This window comes from Corvus brachyrhynchos, unplaced genomic scaffold, assembly GCF_000691975.1.
Source record: "Corvus brachyrhynchos isolate BGI_N302 unplaced genomic scaffold, ASM69197v1 scaffold105, whole genome shotgun sequence".
Lineage (NCBI taxonomy): Eukaryota > Metazoa > Chordata > Aves > Passeriformes > Corvidae > Corvus > Corvus brachyrhynchos.
The window spans coordinates 4,012,567-4,034,362 of NW_008238452.1; the positions used below are offsets into that span (position 1 = coordinate 4,012,567).

Consider the following 21,796-nt stretch of genomic DNA (forward strand, 5'->3'; position numbering starts at 1 on the left):
GGAGCAGTTCGCGCAGCTCCTGCGGGACAACAACGTGACGCGGGAGCAGTTCATCGGTCTCTACGGGCTGCAGCCGCTGGTCTACATCCCGGAGCTGCCGGGGCGCACCAAGGTAGCCTTCGTCCTCATCTGCGTTCTCATCTTCGCCCTGGCGCTCTTCGGCAACTGCCTGGTGCTCTACGTGGTGACCCGCAGCAAAGCCATGAGGACTGTCACCAACATCTTCATCTGCTCCCTGGCGCTCAGCGACCTCCTTATCGCCTTCTTCTGCGTCCCCTTCACCATGCTGCAGAACATCTCTTCCAACTGGCTCGGCGGTGAGTGGCGCGGGCGCTGGGCTGGGCTGGGCTGGGCTGGGCTGCAGGGAGGGGGCAGCGGGGGGGACGATGAGGGGCAGCGCCGCCGCCGAGACCTCCGTTCCCCCGTCTCTGAGGGACCCTTTCCCTTCCCGCCCCCTGCGAGGGATCCCCTCTCCATCCCTCCTTCAGGTTATGTTAAAATAACCCAGTGCGCTTTCCTGCTTGTATTCCTTAAAAGTTGCGATGTGCGTGTGGGACGCGGTTCGTTGTGTGGAGCTGGCGAGGAAGCCTTGCTGTACTGCTTTCTCTTTTTTTTCTTTTCTCGCTAAGTAATGAAATCTGTCTGGCAAGTGAGATATCAGTCTCTATACAGTTTAAGTTCCTCTGACAGCTGTCAGCTCGGAAACAGACCTCCTTAACCTTTTGTGAGGAAAAAGAATGTCCTTGGGGGAACAGGTGACTGAGAGAACGTGTACAATTTATGCTGAAATAATGCATCCTTTTAATTTTTTCATTTTTTTTATTGCGAACTGTGTTGTATTCCTGTTGATGTGAAGGACCTTTTGGCAAAGCTTCCCTAATGCCTAGAAAGAAGGATTTTCTTTTTTCCTTTTCTATGTATCTCAGTTCCAAAGTAGTAAGGAACAAGCAGAGATAGGTGCAGTAAGACTGCATATGGTATTTATCTTCCTATTTTTTTTTTTGTTCTTAAAACAGTGTTTGACAATTATAAGTGGAAAAATAAAAGGAATGGTTTTGCAGCAAGTAGCAGACAACATCTTGTACAACCACAAATTGAAATATTTTTCAGAATATTTCAGAATGAACAGTAAAGATGTTGATAAAGTGACACATTTATGTTCCAATTTCCAAGGCTTCCTGTGTTTCTGTTGTTGGGAAACAGTGAAGGTTGTTGTCAGAACGTGGAGATTTAATTCCAGTACTTCCCACAGACTAGAATGCTGGATGGGAATTGACAGGTCAGAGGAGACTTGGAGCACATGTGAGAAATGGGCTTTATTATGGAAACTTTAGTAAGAAGTGATGAATCCAAAACTCCTGGGACTACTGATACTAAGGACAACTGTGCTATTTTCTTATGAGCTGTTTTGGGGAAGATAGCCTTTGTGATTCTTCCCTTTCCTAAGGGAGGCTCTGACCTGTCAGCTTGACCAAACATCTGATCAGAATCAGCTGAAGCCTCCATGTGGGGTGAATAAGGAGATAAGGCACGGGCATGTAGAACAGTATGGGGCAAATATGTATGTTTTATTTATACTCTGGTACTGAGGTTGCCTGACAAAAATCTAGAAGTAGTGAGTGTAAATGGTATAGCATAATTACAAAAAAACCTCTTCAGATATTCAGAATTTGGGTAGCTAAAGTACACTGTTCTGTGGGGATTACTGTATTTTTTTGCCTGCCCTCTTTGCTGTGGTAGAGCACTTTCAGTACCAGTGAATCCATCGGTCTTTTGATCTGGTGACATCTTTAGCTTTAACTAACACAGTTAGTTAAAGCTAAAGAACATAATAAGTAATATCATTGATGTGTGTTAACCCTTTGCTCTCAGGGGTGGAGGGTGTGAAGTAAAATTGAGGAAAACAAATACGTGAACTGCTGGTATCCGAAGGGTATCTGGTTCCTAATGCTTACACCGAGAAGCATGAGTGGTGATTACAGTTGTACTGCAAATCAGAGCCTGCCAGTCCTGGAGGAGTCTTCTCCTTGCTAGCTTAACTGGTTTTATTTGCCTTTTGCCTTTCATTTTGGAGTCTGAAAAAATCTTGTTCTCATCCACTGTAATGCAACATTACTGAGTAGTGCAAGATCCAGCTCTGTTACAAAAAAGGTGATTTGACTTGTGATAAATCCTTGGTGGACAAAGTGGTGCATCCTGGGGCACTTGATGCTAGAAATTTATTGAGGATTCTGAGACTTCAGTCACTTTATCTCTTGATTTATTTACATAATGAAAACAAGCATCTGTACTAGGTGGTGTGAACTGAGATGTGTATCTTTTGTACTTGTCTTTAATTTAGATCTGGTTCTTTATTTCCATGCTTGTATATGTGTGTTTGTGTTTCTTTCTCTTCCCCTTCAGAAGCCCACAGCAGAGTGGGAGAGGGGAGGAGAGAACTGCAAACACTGTAATACAAGCAAAAGAACAGCCACAGTTTCAGAGTAGCTGAAGCTGTAACTTTTTCCATAGTATTTTCACTAATACAGTCTAACTTCACCTGCAGTTAAAAATCTCAGTGTGCCTCACTTTGCCTGGTGATTAAGCAGCATTAACACAGACCCTTTAGCTCTATATGGGTAGCAACTGGAATCAGCACCATATTGACTAAAAATAGGTGAATTGGTCCTGCTTTTGATTCTCTGATCTCTTCAAGAATCTGTGTAGCTGTGTGAGTGTAATAGTGACAGTATATGATTTAATTTCCAAATTTAAACTATGCAGCTGAAATGGCTGTAATTTCTAGGGGAGCTTTTAATGAAAATCCAGCATGCTCATCTCTCTGTAATGCGGAAGAAAATGAAGATTGTGGCTTTGTCATAAATGGTCACTGTGATCATATTTATTGGTAAGAAGGATAAAATGGGAACTCAAGTGGGAGTAAATTGGTGCATACAGCAATAGTGTATGGTGTAATGTGTCTTGGTACAAGATGGAGCAGTTGAAGACTTGCTCTCATATGGTCATAGGTGGGAGGCAGCAGTACTGGTCTTGTCATACTGATGACGGCACTATTAAAGATAAATTTGGGCTTTTGTCTCTCGGTCAAATATTACGACAGTTGCTTTGTTTCCTGACACTGCTTAGTTAGCTGAGTGATAGTGTTGTCTTTACAGAACTGTCCAGGGTGACTGGAGAATTAATTTAATGTTGTGTAATGTAACAGCTCTGGCAAAAGATAAGGGCACAACTTGAGCTTAAAGTACAGCCAGCACTGTGCTACAGTCTTGTGGATTTTGCATCTTATCAGCTGGAATGTGTATTCTCAAGGCAGGTGTGAGAGGGTGACTTTCCTTGTCACTTTGAGAGTAGTGAGTCATCTGAGGCACTCCTGAACACACATCAGCATTTGAGGTTTCCTCCTGTATCTTGTCTGGTCTCCAGCTGCCACTCAGGAGAGGGCTGGGTCTTCTGTATGTTGCTGTCACATCTGGTGCTTCATGATGTGACAGTTTTCTCTTCTCTAAAGGCTGGGTGAAAAACGAAGTGGCACCTTCTACCCAGCTGAGTCTTTAAGGTGCTTCCTGTTACTTACCAAATGTCGTGTGTCAAGCTGTATGTTACCTCACTGAGAACTTCCCTGTGTGAGAGCGCATAAAGCTTCCTTGCTGAGGGATGAAAACTAAATCTTGCATATATACCCAAGAACTGATGTAAAACAATGCAACACCCTTAGGGATATAATCTGTGTGATGATGACTGACGTGTTCTGCCCCAAGTTACAAAATGTGAGAAAAATCAACTTGCTTGCTTCGAGTGAGGTGGAGAGAGCTAATTACAAGCTTCAATAGAAATTCTAATGCGAGGGCTTGATCAACAGCATTTTACCAGAGGAAGGAGCAATTTGACTTTTACCAGAGAATGGTTTCAGGCTTTTACTTATGCTGCCCTAATAAAAAGAAAACTGATATTTGAAATGACTAAATCACAGTTCCAGGCACAATGTCCAATAATGAAGGCATAAAGCATTGTTCGAGGGAATGCCATTTATATTTGCAGTCTCTCAATGTGTTATCATTGGGAAAACTGTTCACTGTTTGAATAATCTATGCAGTTTTTATCAAGCAGTGCATGAGGAATACTTTTAGCCTCTTGAAAAAGAGAAGCAGTTGGTTATTTTCATTCCCAGTGTTCCACTGCAAATGTTTTTCTTTCCCAATTGGAAGTGGTCAGTATTAGATGCTGCAGTGCTGCCTTGACTGACAATCTGTTGGAAGTGTTTTCTGAAAGCCTGACATTGTGGAAATTTAAACGCTTTGATACATACTTAACATATTAGTTGAAGTGTTATCATTATTTAAATGATTCAGAAAAGTCAACACTTCTCTGTACTGGCTCCAGTGCAGAAATTAACACAGTTCCAGTGATTTTGAGGTGATCCCAGCACTTTAGCCTTTAACCCAGCACTGGGAAAACTTACAGAGCGAGATTTCAGTAATCTTGACTGAATCTCACTGAACTGGACTTTTGTTGTTTGTATCTGTTTGTCTGTCACAAAAAAAGTCATCTTTATGTAGGATCTGAAATTATGTTTTGAAGAATATATTGCTCAAAGAGAAATAAATAGTGAAGTAATTAAAGAGCTTTTATCATAAAGATAAAAAGCAAATCCACGTTTATTTTCAGATTGCTTGGGAGATACAGAACTTCACTGTATTCTTAATCCAGTGTTGATTTATTATAGGTGAGTGTATCAAGGCAAGGGCATAGCACCTGATGCAAATAACTAAAATATATACCAGTTGTGTTAGTGAGTAGAAATAAGACTTGAATAATACTAGCTACTAAACCATATAATCTCCAAACCATGTTCCAAATAGCCACATTTTTACCAGCTGGATTAGAGCAAAGATTTAAGACAGTATCTTCCTTTAAAAATCTTCTGTTACTCTGTGTTAAGTCTGAACACAAATATGTGAAAATTAGCTTGAAATGGTTTTAATGTATGACACAGCTGGCTTTTGCCTGTCTCAGTCTTATTTTAATTTCACTGTATGTACTATGATGTAGTAGAATAATTAATTTTTTTTTTCTCAAAACTTACCACGTCTTCCTTACAGTAAAATTCGGCACTTTTTTCTCAGTTTTTCTATAAGGAACTTTCAGCTAACAGACACTTGGGAATGGGGTTGTAGCAATTTCTCCTTGCTGCAGGTGAAACTTGTTTTACACAGGTGGATTAAATATTAAGTGAAATGTGCATGCAGTATTGGATGGGAGACTAGACCTCAGTACCTGTTTCCCTAACAGTCAGTATGGAAATTTGGAAGTGGTGTGGGTTTTTTCCTGGCTGTGAAAATCTGTAGTTGTTCTTTTGAGATGGTCCATTTCAGGGGGAAGTCCTGAATGTGAAGCCCTACTTGGTAAGGCTTTCTCCTCGAGGCTGGAGGGACAGGATTTGAGGCCCCTTTTCCCACACTCCCCATGTTCAGTGATTACAACATTCAATTAGTTTAAAGGGAAGAAGGAAAAATGCGTCATCTGTGTTTTGGAAAGACTTAGAACTAGTAAAACCTACCTCACCTCAAGTCTCACAAGCAAGGTTGTATTTTGTGACCAGTATGATCTCCATACAGAAGTTCTGTTTCAGGCTATCCCTGGAATAACCAGTGTGATCATTCTGAATTTCTTACTGTTCTGAAATCATAGTTTCAGGTTGTCTTTTTCCTTTTTCTTTGCACTGCCCCAACCCAACTGCCACCATTCTGAAATAATTACCTTATTTAACAGTAAATTTCATGTTCCATGTGTAAAGATCTGTAAATGTTTGTAATTTGAAAACATAGGTTATATAATTTAAAGTATTGAAAGACCTGGAGAAAGTCTCTAGTAATTATCTAAGCAGTTGGGAATGGCTGCTATATATTTATAAATAAAAAAATAGTTTTGAAAACTTAAAAGAGGCTTTATGTGAAAAAACATTCACTATTCTGCCAAGTACAATGACTCCTGGTATCTCAGGATTGAATCCCATTCAAACACAGTAAGGATGGTGGAGCTGGATCTCAGGTGTGTTGATGTCAGATTTCCATTGAAGTTGATGGATCTTCACTTGGCCCTGACATTCTAAGCAGTGTATTTCTTTCCCTTTTTTCCCCAAGCAATCTGTTTTAAATACTTCAGTGAAGAGAGTCGACTTCCTTGCTCAACAGTCTCTTAACCTTGGTGGACGTTTGAATTTCAAGCACTTGAGCGTCTCAGGATTTCAGAAAATGGGAAGCATTTGTATAGTGAATGATAATTCAGAGCAAGCACAAGAGTCGTGAAGGGGGTATGGTACTGTTAATAAAAGTTATACCCAGAGACCCTGTGCATGATGACATCAGAAGCTTCAGGGAGGCTGAAGTATTGTTTTGTTCTTACTTTTGATACCTAGAGGCTTTTTGAGTAGCTTTTACCTACTATTCATTTGAAAATGTGATGTTGTTTCTTGGTTATAAAAATACCTTGTGGCTGTTTTGCTATGGCCTCCAAGTCCCCAAAGTGTGTGCCATGCCACGTGTCTCAGAGCAGGTGTTTCCATTCCAGCCAACTCCGTGTAATGCAAACCATCCTTTTGCTTTCCATTTCTGGAAGTGCTAGTTACTCCTTGTCCAGCTTGGTAAGCTCAACCTGCAGGCATTATGTAGACTTTTGGTTTTATTACCTTTTTAACAGCTACTTTTATATAGCTTAAGTGATCCCTTTTTGTGTGTTTGTCTTCCAAGAGGTGAAATAGGGGTTTTTTGCAGCCTTTTCTCCTGGGAGTTCAGCTAAAGGCATAGTGAGTGGTAGTCTGTGCTCTTTGACAGTATGGTTACTGGGAAGAAAATGAGAAGACATCTGTAAAAAAACAATGGGCATCTGGGAATTTGGGGTTTCCTGAGCTGAGCTCAGGTCTTCTCTTTGTTCTTTGAACAGTTGTGCACCAGCTAGAAATTCCACCAGACCGACGGAACTTCAGTGAAAGTCTCTGTCTTATTTTGTTACTTGAGGAATAGTGATAATTCTCTGCTTCCTAAGAATACCCTGGAATGCTGGGACTTCAGTGGAGGAGTAGTGCATTACGGGGAAATCTCTGTAAGGCAGTATAGTTCAAGTGGACTTTATTTAAGTCTGGCCTTTTTCAAACTGTAAGAAACAGTCTATGGTGAAAGTTTGGATTGGTTTTTTTCACTTTGTTTTGTGTTTGTCTACTGGTTTTTGGTTTTGCCCCAGCTTCAGCACTCAGACTTGAACTGATTTCCTTAGTCAAACAGGAACTTAAACATTTCATTAACAAGTTTTGCTTTTCTGTTTGCCATTTGTAGCAGGAGTCTCTTCTAACTTAGTGAAGGAAACACTTGAAACCACGTCTTTGGTTGCATTCACCATTTGCCATGTGCAGAGTAGGTAGGATTTGAGCTTGCTTTTTGTTTTATCTCACAACAGAAGTTTAAGCCCATTGGGTGAAGGACTTTAAATTTGACAGAATGGGTCTGGTACCTGTATGTGCAGCACATTCTCTAATGGGTGTAGTGAGAAACTGATGAGATGCTGAGTTAGTAAGATATTGACTGTGTATACTTTTTTAAGGGGTTTACTTTTTTTTAAGGGGTTTAAGGGGCTTACTTAGAAAGAAGGAAGAAGAAGCAGGGGGAATTTTATTGTATAAATTGCAGTTGATACAAGATGTGAGGGTGTCTTTTCTTGCTCTTCCTGATGCTCTGGAGAAATACATACCAGGTGAAAAACAAACACGCAGCCCAATGCATCCTCATCCATGCAGTTCCTACTGCCCATGCTAAGATTTCATTCAAGTAACTTGAAACTGGCCTGCATGGTATATTTTTATTCTGGTTTAAGCCAGATCTGTGTGCACTTCCATTGTGTTGCTGGTGTTGAGTATGTGCTTGAAAGGTGCTTGATTTCCACCCTTCGCTGCTTTGTCCTCTCCTTCCGTTTCTGGAGCCACAGAAAAAGGGATTTTTGGGCAACTAGAATTGGTAAGACCAGTAGCAAACCAGTTCCTTCTTGTAAGCTAGAGTGGCTTTTAGCCTGGCCTAGCAAGCAGTAGTCTCCCTGTTCCTTGTTCCCTTCTTGGAGGGTAGGATTAAGTTTTCAATTTTCTGTTTGTTTCCTGTCTGTTTTCTGTGCTGTTCTGCATAAGGTGTCTGTAGCATCTTAAAGCTTGACTGAAAATTGGATCAGATACTTCTTAGGCTGTTTTGAGTTTATGGATTATAGCTGAGTAAGGTATAAATAACGGTCAAGTAAGGAAAATAACCCTGACTGTTGCTGAAATGAATAGCTGAGACTGAACTGTAGGAGTGTGAGGGAACTGTGGAAATATGGACAGAGAAAATTATCTCAGGGTCAGAAAACGAGTAAACGAGAAGTCAATTGGCAAGAGCATTAAGATAAAATTTTTTACAGAATAATTTATACCACTTTCTAAGATGGTTAGGACTTGAGAATGAGCAATGGAGAATGACTAATATCTTAAAAATTGAATATGGAATTCTTGGGAAGCTATGGCAGCAATAAATCCCAATGTTGCATAAATACAATAGAAATCTGTACAACTTAGAAAATGCAGGAGGAAGTTGCATGTGGTTTGGACAGTGGCTCTAACATAATTTGTTAATCAGCAGAAAGGAGACTTGGAGAACAGAAGGATGATGAAGAGGTTGAATTTTTCCTCTTATGTTATGCCTCTTTGAGGACTTCTCTATATATCTTGCTTGACAGGATGATGCATTAAAGGCCAAAATGTACAAATAGAGTGATATTTAAATGAGCTTAAGGAGTGGATTTGCAACAGTGGAAAAGGTAAACTTAAACAGGTAACACTCAGACCTGCATGAAACCGGAGAGTAATCTGTCAAAATGGGAAAAAAAAAAAAAGTCTCTGTAACTTGGCATGTTTGAAAACAGATGATGGAAGACTTGGCCAAAAGTGAAATAGGAGTAAGTGTCAGACTGATAACAGAGCAAGTGAATGTGTCCTTAGAAATCTTGGTTCTGCAGGTGTAGACAACAAAGAATGGCTCTGGAAAGCTGCATTTGACAAATGGCTTAAATAGGTGACTTAGCAGTTTAAATGTTACAATAAATCTAAGAATCTTAGTCCGTTATTTTTAGTAACGGAGTCTGGTATTAATAGCTGTTGCATGCCTTACTTTCTGATTATTGCAGGTGCCTTCGCTTGCAAGATGGTGCCGTTTGTTCAGTCCACTGCTATCGTAACAGAGATTCTTACAATGACCTGCATTGCTGTGGAAAGACACCAGGGAATTGTGCATCCACTAAAAATGAAGTGGCAGTACACCAATAAAAGAGCTTTCACGATGCTTGGTAAGATTTTAAGCATCTCCAGTAATTCTGTATGTAGAGAAATAATCTTCAGTGTTGATGGCATGGCAGAACAGAGGGCACTGATATGACCAGTGATTCAGAAGCAGAGTTAATTGACCTTTATAAAATAGCTCAAGGAGAGTGCCTATCAGTAGAGTATATTTATTACCCAAAACTCTAACAAGGGACTTAGCATCTGAAGTCAAAAATGTACTTAAAGATAAACCATTAGCAGCCATTTCTTCTTTTTTTTAATTTTAAGAAGGGTTCAAAATGTACAAGCCCTGCTTAAGCAATGTCACAGTGAAATGGTCCTTCCGTTGTTACACAGAGATACTTACTTAATGCTCCTTATGCAGATTAAGTGGCTTTTCCTGTTGAATATCCGTAAATAGAGGTAGTTTGGGAGACAGAAAGCTGATGTCAGAATAGCATGCTGTTATTGATGTGTTGACTGATGTATGCCTCATAGAAAACTTTGTTCTTTATTACAATTTTCCACCTTGCCTGACTTTTCAGAGCTGTTAAACTGTTCATACCAAATCCTGCTTGTTGGACAAAGTATTAAAAAATGTGTTTGTTTACAGGCATAGTCTGGTTGCTGGCTCTTATTGTTGGGTCACCCATGTGGTACGTGCAACGGCTTGAGGTAGGTTAGGTGAAATGGGAATTTGCATCTTAAACTCAGTCCTTGCTGGATCTTTCTGCACCTTTAGGTGAAATTGAATCAACTCCTGTGAAATTAGTGGGGGATAAGGGAGATTGGTTCTGTGTGCCAGCCTGGGAAAGGCTAAGGATTAGAATTTGCATGCAGTGGAAGGAGGAGTACTAACAGGGACTAGTCATGCCTACTCTCCCTAATTATGTCAAAGAGCAGAAATTACAACTGTGACTTCCACTGTGGCTTTCTTTTGGTTTATATGTGCACTGGCACACAGCAATAGAGGACTTAGATTGCTGTTTCAGGATGACATAGTGCTCCCCAAGATCTGGAACAACTGTGCTTAGTTTAAAATTAATTAGCTGCTCATTGTAGTTGATGAGTTACCACACAACGTTTGGAGGTTAAGCAGGCAGCTTGGCAGACTCTGCTGCTTGTGAGTCTGAATGTTAATAATTTTCCTGGTTTTTTTAAGCAGCTATCATGAGGTTTCTATATATCCATATTTACTTGCAAAATGTGTAGCCAAGGTCTCCTTTGAAGTGCAAATCAGAGCATCTTCTAGCCTCTTTGTCAATTTGGATTGAACCCAACACTTGATGTGGAAAAGTGCTTGAAAGAATTTTGTCACTTTGAAAATCTGTTGATTTTGGTTGTTCCATTAAGAGCAAGGAATATCTGAATGTGCTTGGGTTTTACACTTGGGATAAACACCTTAGTGACTCATCTTCTTTGCATTTGTTACAGGTTAAATATGACTTTCTGTATGAAAAGGTGTATGTTTGTTGCTTGGAAGAATGGGCCAGTCCAGTTTATCAGAAGATCTATACAACTTTTATCCTTGTTATACTCTTCCTTCTTCCACTGATGCTGATGCTTTTTTTGTACACTAAAATTGGCTATGAACTCTGGATTAAGAAACGGGTGGGAGACGCTTCAGTTCTTCAAACCATTCATGGGAGCGAAATGTCTAAAATATCAAGGTTTGTAAGCAAAATACACTTGGAACTTTGACTTCTAGAAAGCTTTTTTCCTGACTTTTTTATTCCTCTTGAATAGAGTTTAAAATGCCTTGCAAGACATGCTCATGTCATGATGCAAAGTGCACTGCTGTCCCAAAAAAGAGAAATAAAGTGCTAGATGTATGTGATGATGCATTCTTTTGTTTCCAAGGGAATTGTGTACTTCTGAGCATTCCTTGAGAGTTTTATTTGCATCTGCAGCCATCAGAACACAGTCACAGATCTAACTTGAAGAGAGACATGAAACTGCCAGTCAGTTCCCAGTGATTCAGTGTGGAATGTCTTGGTGCAATTTCAGGAAGAAGAAGCGAGCAATTGTTATGATGGTGACAGTGGTGTTTCTCTTTGCAGTCTGTTGGGCCCCTTTCCATGTGATTCACATGATGATGGAATACAGTGAGTACCTGCCATATCTCATAGAATAAAGTCTGGTTTTTGGGTGTTTTTTGATAATGGAACTACAGGTTGTGATAAGCTAGTGCTGCTGCCAGCATTCAGCTCTAGAATACCTTCTGCTAGCAAAGGTTAATGTTCTGCTTATAAGAAAGACTTCAGGAAAAACAGGACTATTAGGGGGGTGAGTGTCTCCTTTTCTTACCGTGTCTGTTACACTACCCTCATTTACTGAAAGGTCAAAAGTGCCTGGCTGGAAGGTAAAAGTAATTTCTGAGCATAAAACCTCTTGAAGTTTTTAATTATATTTCATTTAACTTAACTGTTTTGAGTTAAACTTACTATGAAACATTTATCCCTTTTATTGTGGTAGGTATATTGGAAATATAAATACTGGACATCACAGTGATGATACCCAGTGAATCCAGCTGGAGGTTTTTAGTGCTCTTTACTGAAAACTGGCTTGGAAATGCCCTTAATGCTTGTTGTGTTGGCTTTTTTGCTATTTGCCTTTTTCTCTGAAGTCTTCCACTGTTCATCTCTCACCTCCTCCATCGATACTGGAGCAGCCTATGTGTAGGAACAAGAGGAAATTTTCCGTAGTTGTTTTACTCTACTTGCTAAAGGCAGGAGCTGTTTCTTTGTCTCCTATCACAAATAAGATTGTAGCAGATAAATCAGTAGTTCAGCCAGTCAGCTCTTTTGACTCACAAATTCTCTTTCATTTGATTCTGTTATTACCTACATACAGAGCATGATTATGTGATAGATCCTGATTTTATCTTGTTGATGAAATTCTACTGCTAATGCTAAGAACTTCCAGCATGTGTTTTTGTTGATTTTAAACAAAAGCTTTCTAATGCCAAACTGGATATAACTAGGCTAAGTGGTAAGCATTCATGGCATTCTGTGCTTACAGCGTATTTCTTATCTCCTCTCCAGGTAATTTTGAGAAGGAGTATGATGATGTGACAATCAAAATGATCTTTGCAATTGTCCAGATCGTAGGATTCTTCAATTCTATTTGCAACCCTATAGTGTATGCTTTCATGAATGAGAACTTCAAGAAGAATTTTCTGTCTGCCCTCTGCTTCTGCATTGTGAAAGACAACACATCCCCGAGCAGGCAGCTTGGGAACTCGGGGATTACCATGAGGAGGCAAAAGCCAAGTGCTTCTCAGAGAGATCCCATGGATTCGGACGAAGGCAGGAGGGAGGCATTCAGTGATGGCAACATTGAGGTCAAGTTCTGTGATCAGCCAGCTTCCAAAAGGAATTTGAAAAGGCACCTGGTCTTGTTCAGCTCTGAGCTTACTGTGCACTCTGCAGTAGGAAATGGACAGTAGCGTCACAAGGGGTTTGGGAATGGAGAAATCATTCTCTTTAGGATAATTTCAGTAAGCCATTTAAAAAAGTTTGCTACTTTGCATGCTGAAATGAGGGGGCAAAATGTTCTGTGGGCTATAAGAGTGTTGAGATAGTGGTTGAGAAAATGTAGTATTTATTTTATAATGATGAGGAGTTAAACTTTGGAAAACAACATTACTGGATGATTTCCAGGAGAAAAAAAAAATTTCTTCTTAAGCTAATTTAGGGCTTGTTTGCCCTCTGCTTTAGGTAAGCCAAACAACTCCTGCTTGCTCCATTTGTTCTGTGTCTGGACTGTACTCAGCTGAATGCCAGAAGACAGGAACTATGGAAAGAATGTGCGCCTTTTTTGGACAACTTGGAAATCTGACATGGGCCAACATTGTAAGATCTGCTCTCTGCAGCTTTGAGGACAGAGAGGCTTCAGATCTGAGTTCAGGAAAGATGGAGACTGAGATGCAATTCTACTTTACAAAAAAGAAAGGGAGTATGAAAGAGTTATCCGGAATATGACTGAAGAGATTTAAGATTTAAACATTGCGTGCACGTTTGGATTTTGTTAACAGGAGGCATATTACTAATTAACAATGCATGCATAATTACTGTGCTGTTTTTACGGGTTAATTCTTGGGTACAAATTTAAATGCCATTGTACGCCCTGCAAACTGCGTTGTTCTGCTGAAAAACAAAGAAGTTGAAAAAGTGCTGTACACCAAAGTGCAGATGCTGGAGGTGTGGTCTGTAAACACTGAGTTGAACTTCTAGTCATGCTTGGACATGAGGTTTACAGGTTGAAAGGGTGGTGTTGCCATTTTCTGGAGGGTTATAAGGGCCTGATCCAGAGCCTGTTGGAACTTCACAGAAGACTTTCAATGGAGTATCATGATCTTTTGGCTGGACACTTCTCTGAAGACATGCTCATATTTTTCTGTCTGTCCATCATCTTCAAAGGGGATTAATTGCTGTCTGAGAACTGGGCCAGTGTTTTGTTATTTTGGGCTTCACAGTAAATTGTGGGGTTGATACCTGTATAAATTCTAAATGTTTTTGCTCTCAGTGGGCCAAACTGCAAAATTGGAAAGGTATGCTTGTTAAGTGTGGGACTGGGGGAGAAATGTGATCCAGACTGATACACTGGGACCTGATCCCACAAATCAGGCCTTGAAATACAGAATTCCCCACTTCAGCTGAGGTTAGGTTTACAGCCTGTAAGATGTCAGTGCTCTCTTTTGTCACCCCTTGCCTCACCTATGGGACCTTGGTGCTGCCTTGGCAGTCAATTCAAGATTCTTCTACTTCGCTACTTTATGCTTCACTGTAAATTAAAATTTAGGATAAAATATACTTGTATAAATTGGGAGTAATCTGATCCTTCTCTAATGTCTACAGATTGGCATTGGATTGTGACACACTTTATTTACGTATATATTTTTTATATTCTATATGATACACTCCTGTGCAGTGACAGAACATTCCTGACTTGTCCTGAGGGCCAGGCATTAAGAGCTTAATTATTATCATAGTTTTCCTTAGCAGATGTAAAGTTTAACTGCCTGATGGTGTGTTTGGATAGAATCTGTGACTGAAAACTAATTTATTTTAAGCTATTTATTTATTTGCACTGCTAATTTCAGTGACAGATTTTAACAAGCATTTAACCAAAACTTCCAAGTATCTTATGTTTTTGTTTTGTCTTACCTGCTTTGTCTGTTGTCTCATAAAATGTTGTGTCAATGAATAACTGTTGTAGTATTAATTTTGTTTTCATTAAACTTTCTTTTTGGCTTTGTTGGTGCCGTTTTGCACTAGGGGGTATTTGCTGTAAACTTCACTTTGACTCTCTCTTCGTTTAAAGATTCATGTGAGCTTATCTGTGCCTCTTCAGCAATTAAATTCCAGTCCTGTTACAGGTGCCAGCTGCTACTGTAATCCTGAGAGCTGCGATTTAAAGGACTTCCCAGAGTAAGGTGAGAAAGGGGAAAAAAAGTCCAATCTCTTGGTAGAAGAGAAGTGACAAAAGTGTCAGCATAGAGAGGTATGGCTATGGTTAGATTAAATATAAACCAAAATACAAAAGACAGTTCTCATACTGTTTTTAATGGTAATTATATTATTTGCGCATTTTTGGCAGAGTAGTTTTCATGAAGCCAGGTAATCTTGTCCTCACTGCAGGGAATAAAAGATCCATTATTGACTTAAGCACAATCAGGATTTTGCCCAAGTTTTTTTAAACCTGTCAGAGCTTCAGCTTTGATTTAGCCAACAAAACCAGTTGTTCTGTTGAAGTGGGGTCGTTCTGAGTCCGGGCTAGTAGCCTGTTCCTGGCAGTGGCTTGTACCCTGTGTGTGGCTGCAGCTGACTGCCTCAAACCAGGGGAAGCTGGCACTGCTGTGGGAGGGACAGCCCTGCTGTCCCCCAGGCTGCCTGTGCTTACTTCCATCTCCCAGTAACAGAATTGCATGGTTCATCTGATCACAAAAATACTCCTGGCTAATGAATTTATCAGAGAACAGAAAAAATAACCATGCTCATTTCCCTAAACTGAGAATGTTTATCAAAGCTGTTGTCTTCTTTGAGGAAAAATGTTTCTTCGAGTTTATTATCTTAGTTATGAATTACTTCTAATTTCTTTGATAAAATTAAAGAGAAACTTCTTTTGTTCTCAGCTGTAAGGGGCTAAGCCTTTAAGTTGCAGTGAGATGATGCCAGGAACTGACAGGCTGATGAAGACAGGAGCCTGAAAGGATACATTCAACTGAACAGAGACTCTGGAAATTGAGTGGATGAGGAAAAAGTGTCAGATTTGTGAGCTTGTCCAACTGATACCAGAGGGTATTAACAAGGAAAACAGTGAGTAGATGGGAGTGAACCTTCTCAGTAGCTGTAACAGTAGCAATTAAAAAATATCCAATATCAGCCTGTTCCAAGGAATAACCAGTTGCCAGTGATTGCCAAAGCAGCAGAGATGTGTGGTGTGCCTGCATCAAGGAAATATGTACATAAATTCTCAGCCTGGTGATGTGTGTTAGCCCTGTCTGTGTGCTGATTACAGGATTAGCTAATGTGCAGTGGTTGTACGTGCTGCTGACAGTCTGAGTATGGCAGAAGCTGTTGAAACCAGTGATCCAGCAGAGTGAAAGGGACACCTGAGACATCAGAGAAATACACAAAGAGGATTGAAGAGGAGAACTAGATTATTACTGCCCAGGAAAAAAAAAAAAGGCATAAGTAGAGGAAAGGGTTTGGTAGAGCTGTTAACTTGGAGAGATGGGAGAGGAGGATAATTGTGGTGAGGTATGTTTTTATATAGATTAGAGTTGATGTGAGTGTTAGAAAAGCTGGGAAGGTTTAGGAACTGTATTCAGAGAGCAGTTTTGTGAGCAGAACAGCATCTCAGTGCGCAGGGCAAAAGGCTGGGAAGAGCAACAGCTGCTGTTCTGGTGCCTCTCCAGGTGGGAGCAGTGGAACGGAGCAAGAGCTTTGCCAGGCTGAGGAGGAAACAAGTAAATACGAATTTAATGTACATTAAAGACAACAGGTTAGATTATGTGTATTCCTTTAGAAACATTGACATAGCAATCTCTTTATTTCTGTCTAGATTCAAAGTCCTGCTTTGACACCTCAAAACTGGCTTCCAGGAATACTGCTGGACATTCAAGCCATCATTAGCTTCCCCTATTGAAGCTCTAGTGAAGCTGATGGATTATGAAGTTATTTTAAAAGCTCTGGTGAGATTTGAGATGAAGGGTCACATGCTGCTTTATTATGAGAGTTTAATCTCCCCCCAGCTCTTTGTCCACATCAGTACAACAAAACATGGTCAGTCAGAAGCAGTAAAACCTGGTTCCTTTCATTCCAAAAAATACAGACTCTCAGTCTTCAAAGTGAGGCTCACACAAGGTTTGTTTTGCTACAAAAGTGCTGTCTTACTAGCCAGGGTTGTTTTTGAGAAGGTTTAAGGGTATTTGCATGTACCTTATGCATTCATAAAAGAAGAAATTTAATAGAGATATAAACAAACTAATAGAAATTGCATCTGTGCCCTGTAGGGTGCTTAAAATCCCAACCAAGACTTGAAAAGATGTCTTGCTGCCTGAAAAATGTTTTTTGTTTATCAGCCTCCTGTGAAGTAATACAAAGCTTTCTATGAAAAGCTCTTATTTCCTTCCATTTTCCATTTTTTTCACAAAGCAGAAACTTCTGCTTATTTCCTATTCTTTGGAGAAATGATCATAAAACCTTTGCCCCAAACATATTGTGTAATATAGTCAGTTTTTGAAAGGGATCTGTCCTAAAATGACATAATGTGCTTACATTGAAAAACTTTTCTGCTTTAGCACTTCTCTCCTAGAGGAAAACGTTTTTGGGTTGTTGTTGTTTTTTTTTTTTTTTTTTTAAAGTTTCTGCTTGAAATCTCTTTATAGCCTTCTAGTTTTTATTTGCTCTTTCCAGTGCCATCACTCAGTTTTTCCAAATTAATTGCACCAGGGTTTCTCAGAACTCCCTCTCATCAGGTGAATTTCCTATTCCCTTGGACATGGTCCTTTTTTCCTTTGTCTCTAATCTTTTCCATGTTTTATTAAATTGTATGGTCTTACACCATCTTTCCCCATGCCCCTGAGCAAAGCCATAATTAAATGATGTAAAATTTAAGGCAAGGTCTCCATAAATCTCTTGTTATATCCTGGAAATACATGGGAAAGCTTTCAGGCTTTTTTCAGTGCTCTTGTATCTGACCTGTAAATCCATTTCACTTCCCCATCTGAAATAGACATCCTTGCTATTTGCATTTATGCCACCTTGATAAATATTTAAATGTATGGACATACAGTTGTTGCAGGATCAGACATAGTTTTCCTGTGGTATCACAGGTGCAATATTTTAGTTTCATTTTCTGCTTCAACAGTTTGCTCAAGCAAAAATGAGTCAGGGTTGAACTGTATTTTCCATGTTGACAAATGAATTCTTGACTGACTTAATAAAGCAGAAGTGCATCAACTTACAGAGCCATCACACTGGAGGAGAAAAAGATTTCAGTTATTTTAGGAAAAAATTTATTTCTGAAATACTATTTCTACTTGTAAAAGAAAGAGGTCAACATGTTTGGGTTTTTAAAAAATTTTCTTCTTAATTACCTTGTCCCTAGTGCCCAGATTCTGCTGAGCAGGGTGAGAAAGCTGCTAACTGGAGTGTGTGGGAAAAGGTGGAATTACAGTTCTCAATTTGTATCAGGGCTCCTGTCTGCGTGTTTAGTAGGAAGTTGAGCTTTTACTTGTGACTTTTGCCTTTCTCCTTTTCTTTTTCTCATCAGTTTCACTTAGTCTTTTTCACTTACTCTCTGTCCTTTTTTTTTCCCTATTGCTTTTCCTGAAGTAACTCCTTGAGTTCTTTGTGACCTTATCTCTCTGATACAGATTAGAATAACCAGGCACTGAATTTTGAGAACAAAGTGAAGCAGCCCTGTGGTTCAGAATTTGTATTCTATCAAGTCTGATTATCAGATTATGACCTGCATTTCCAGTCCTTATTTCAGGCACCCTTGGAAAGACCTTGCCCACTCTACTGGTTACATTAGGCTTGCATGTGTATATATTGTTTCTGAATTGACTTTATATCTTGACATTTTATTTCTCAGGCTGCTTATTGACATATTTCCATTTTAAGATTTTTTTCTTTGACTTTACAAATTTCTAATTCCTAGGAAGTGAGGCTTCTCAGTAACGTGCCAGCTGCACTGGGACAGTTGATTTTTCTTGCATCAAATACGTAGATGTCAGTCTTTATTGTACAGATGACAGCTAAACTATGGATTATAAAAAGGTCCAGTAACTTTCTTCTGGGAGTCTGTAAAATACACTCTGTGTAGTGTCTTTTGTGTGTGTGACAACAGAAATGTAGTGTTCTTCTACTTCTTGCCTCTAACACATGGTTTAGTAGATACATCTACTGAACACCCAATTTAGCTATTAGTGAGTTCAGTCCATAGCTGAAGAATCTTAAAGATCATGCAACCTGAGAATAAACAGCTAGAAAATGTTTAGTGTCTCCATGAGTAAAGTATAAAATATATCCTCCTAAATATCAATATGAAATATCATATTAAAGTTTCGGCCTCAGGCAGACTTGAATTTCGGATGAGCAGATACGTAGCAAAACCACATCTATCTGAAAGCAATCTCTTTGGCTCCAGCAGCTCGGTGGGGTTGTTGTGGCCCCGCTCGGGCTGTAGATGGCATCGTTGCTGCACATGAAAAGCTGAGCTCTTCCAGTCCCTCCTAGGGGAATTGTCCTATGGGCGTTTGGAAGCATGGATTTGATGGTAGGATTTGGTAAGGGTTTGATAGAGTTCTTCTTTCTGTAGGATTAGAGGGAAACGTGGAAAGAGGTGTTGGATTATTGTTTTTTTTCCTTTGTGAAATAGTGCTTTGAAAAACAGTTGGAGCTCATGAGTGACTGAGGACCAATGGTATAAACAACCCAGTCAAACTTGTTTTTAACGTTTTGTTTGGGTTTTTTTTAAAGTCATATCTTAGATGTTTGAATTTTCATCTACAAGTCATCCCTTTGGCTTTGGAACACACAATTACCACTCTTAGGTCTCTCTTGGTTTTGAAGCTGAGCATTTGAAATACAAATTAGTGAATGGATCTGCAAAAAAGTAATAGAGATCAAGGCTCTTTGAGAGACTTCAGACTTTCCAGACTCCCCAGAGTGTACTAAAAATCCTGTAGCTGTAGGCATCCCCCTTCCCAAATCTGATGATATAGTGGAGGAAAGCCAAAGGGGAAATGGAAAGGGGAGAGAATAAAGTGTTATTTATTAGCAATCAGAAGAAATCTCAGTTCCTAAATGGTGAACTTAAAAATATAAAGGGTTTCAAAAAGTGATGGTTTTTTTACAGTCTTCACAGATACTCATTTAAACATTTTATGCACACACAAAAAAGCCTCTAAATTCTCAAAGGGAGTGGAAGAACTTTGCTGGTAAAGTTTAAAAAAAGCAAAAAATACCCTTGTGCAGGGAAACAAATTTAGCAGCCTGTAAAGATCAGCTGTAAAATACAAGCCTTGCCATAGTGATTTAAGTTAAAGCTCCACAAATACTAGGGCAAATGAAGAAATTATTACGTGAACTTGTTCAGAGTATAAATGGAGGATAAGAATCCTGGATATCCAAGGTGACACAAACCATGAGGAAAAGTGGCAAGTCTTTGTTATAATTTGCCCATGAAATGATAATGGTTTTTCAATAAGGTATTGATTGATGTGTGTTCATAAAGTCTGAAGTCGAAGAAACCCACTTTACTGATGAGGGGGGAGGAGCACAGAAGGATGTAGCCACAGAAGTGGTTGGTTTGTTTGCAAAGTAACCTGAACAGGCAAAGGAACTTTCTGAATTTACAGTAATCAGCTGTTTTGAATGGAAATATTTGATAATCATGTAAAAAAACAAGGCAAACACTGGCTTTTTTTCTTTTCTTTTGAAGGAACATATTAATGTTTGTTTTCTTAGCATGTGGTATTTTCCTCTCAAAGTAAATTTACAGAGTAGCCATGTTATTCCTTCCTGATTTTTCTCATCTATTTTGGAGATCCCAAATGCTCCTGGAACTTTGTTCCTGGAAGCTGTGCTGCAGCTGTGTGCCAGGCGATAGGCAAAGTAAGTCCTCACACCTGGTGTACTTGGGTCATCTTGGAGCAGGTGGGTGCTGTGTCAGTGATGTGCCTCTGTTCACCTGTGAGTAATTATGTCATCTTCTAAGGCAATAAATCCTACTGATTTAGAGATTTTGAAAAATTAGACACTGGAGTGTAATTTCTGCATGAGAGCTGTATCAAAGATGGTTTTCAAATGTTAAGCAACCTTTCTCTCAAGTGAGATCTGGTTTGGTTTTTTTTTTTTTCAAGGAAGGGAAATACAGGGGGTGGTAGAAGGGAGGATATATGGAATATACTCTTAATCCAACACAGTAGTTTTGAATTCATGCTGTGTTCACGCAGTGTTCAATAGAAAGGGCTTTAAGTGATAACTCTAAATGAGGAACAAGCACACCATTATATCTAATAGCAGGTTTTTGCAAGACATTTGTGTAGCTTTCAGGGTTAGGAGTGAAAAATGGGCATGATGATCAAAATAAAATGAGACAAGACATCATTTCTGGCATTAACGTGGAACTGAGGCAGAGCTGATGATTGATCTTGTTTGTTTCTCTGTATTATGGTCAGTTTTTTGAGGTAGTTCATTAAAAGTTGATGGCTGAAGTTGTCTGCATTTCCCATTGATCTGTGTGTACACAGTTCATTTACTGTTCAAGTCATTGCCTTGCTGCTTACAGAGCACAGCTGAAAGGCTCCCGCTGCACCAGGACTCTCCTGCTCGGGCATTAACTCCTTCTCATCCTGTTCCAAAGCTGTCTAACATGTTTCCTAGGAAGGGGGAACATGGAAAGGGAAGGGCGTTCGAGTATTTTGGCTGATGCATCTCTAGTGACACCTTGTGGGATGTTTCACAGAATCGCCTACAACTTTTTGGGGGAAGGAATAAACTGCAAGGCTTGTTGTGCAAAAAGCTGCCCAAATACTCCACGTGGGATACACTTAAACCTCTGCACTCACCTGTAATTAAAAATAAACTGTAGAGATAAACTTTCTCATGTTGAAATTGTCCTGCCTTAGTCCACTGAGGTCTTAAACACTTCACCCTTTGTGTATATACAGATAATGCTATCTAGAAATAAAATTTAACTTTTAGAAATAAACATATTCGGATTCACTTCAGAGTGAAACAATCAGAAGTGGGAATGTTGTGGATCAGTTGCAGCTGGCGTAATTTAGGTGGACTCAGTACCTAGCTCCTGCCTGCTAAAGGTTTGATGTGCTGAGGAAAAACTGGCTGGGAAAAGTATCCCAAACAATTGAAAAAAATCTGTTCAAAACCGAGTATTTAGAGAACTTTAATCAGTACTTCGCTATCCAATAATTCGTTTATGGAACCTTCT

General features: G+C 39.5%; 2 protein-coding genes across 3 annotated transcripts in view; both read left to right on the top strand.

Moving 5' to 3' along the window:
- The first annotated feature begins 6 nt into the window (after positions 1-6).
- Positions 7-14,586, top strand: QRFPR (pyroglutamylated RFamide peptide receptor). Its single transcript, XM_017736931.1, has 6 exons — positions 7-317; positions 9,196-9,354; positions 9,942-10,003; positions 10,763-10,998; positions 11,336-11,433; positions 12,373-14,586. The coding sequence occupies exons 1-6, from the start codon at positions 203-205 to the stop codon at positions 12,774-12,776; spliced, it is 1,074 nt and encodes a 357-aa protein (XP_017592420.1). The 5' UTR covers positions 7-202; the 3' UTR covers positions 12,777-14,586.
- Positions 14,587-15,538: 952 nt separating this feature from the next.
- TNIP3 (TNFAIP3 interacting protein 3) overlaps positions 15,539-21,796 on the top strand; it is a 58,015-nt gene continuing 51,757 nt past the window's right edge. Inside the window, exons 1-2 of one of the 2 annotated variants that reach the window (XM_017736927.1) lie at positions 15,539-15,648; positions 16,397-16,526. The gene's annotated coding sequence lies outside the window, so the exon portion shown is untranslated. The remainder of the gene's footprint in view (positions 15,649-16,396; positions 16,527-21,796) is intronic. The other variant, XM_017736928.1, reaches the window with a different exon arrangement.

Excerpts from the sequence above, each read along its gene's own strand:
- QRFPR (XM_017736931.1), top strand. The coding sequence starts at position 203 with ATGAGGACTGTCACCAACATCTTCATCTGCTCCCTGGCGCTCAGCGAC. Across the intron at positions 10,004-10,762 it reads GGTACGTGCAACGGCTTGAG|GTTAAATATGACTTTCTGTA; the intron begins GTAGGTTAGGTG and ends CATTTGTTACAG. Across the intron at positions 10,999-11,335 it reads GAAATGTCTAAAATATCAAG|GAAGAAGAAGCGAGCAATTG; the intron begins GTTTGTAAGCAA and ends GTGCAATTTCAG.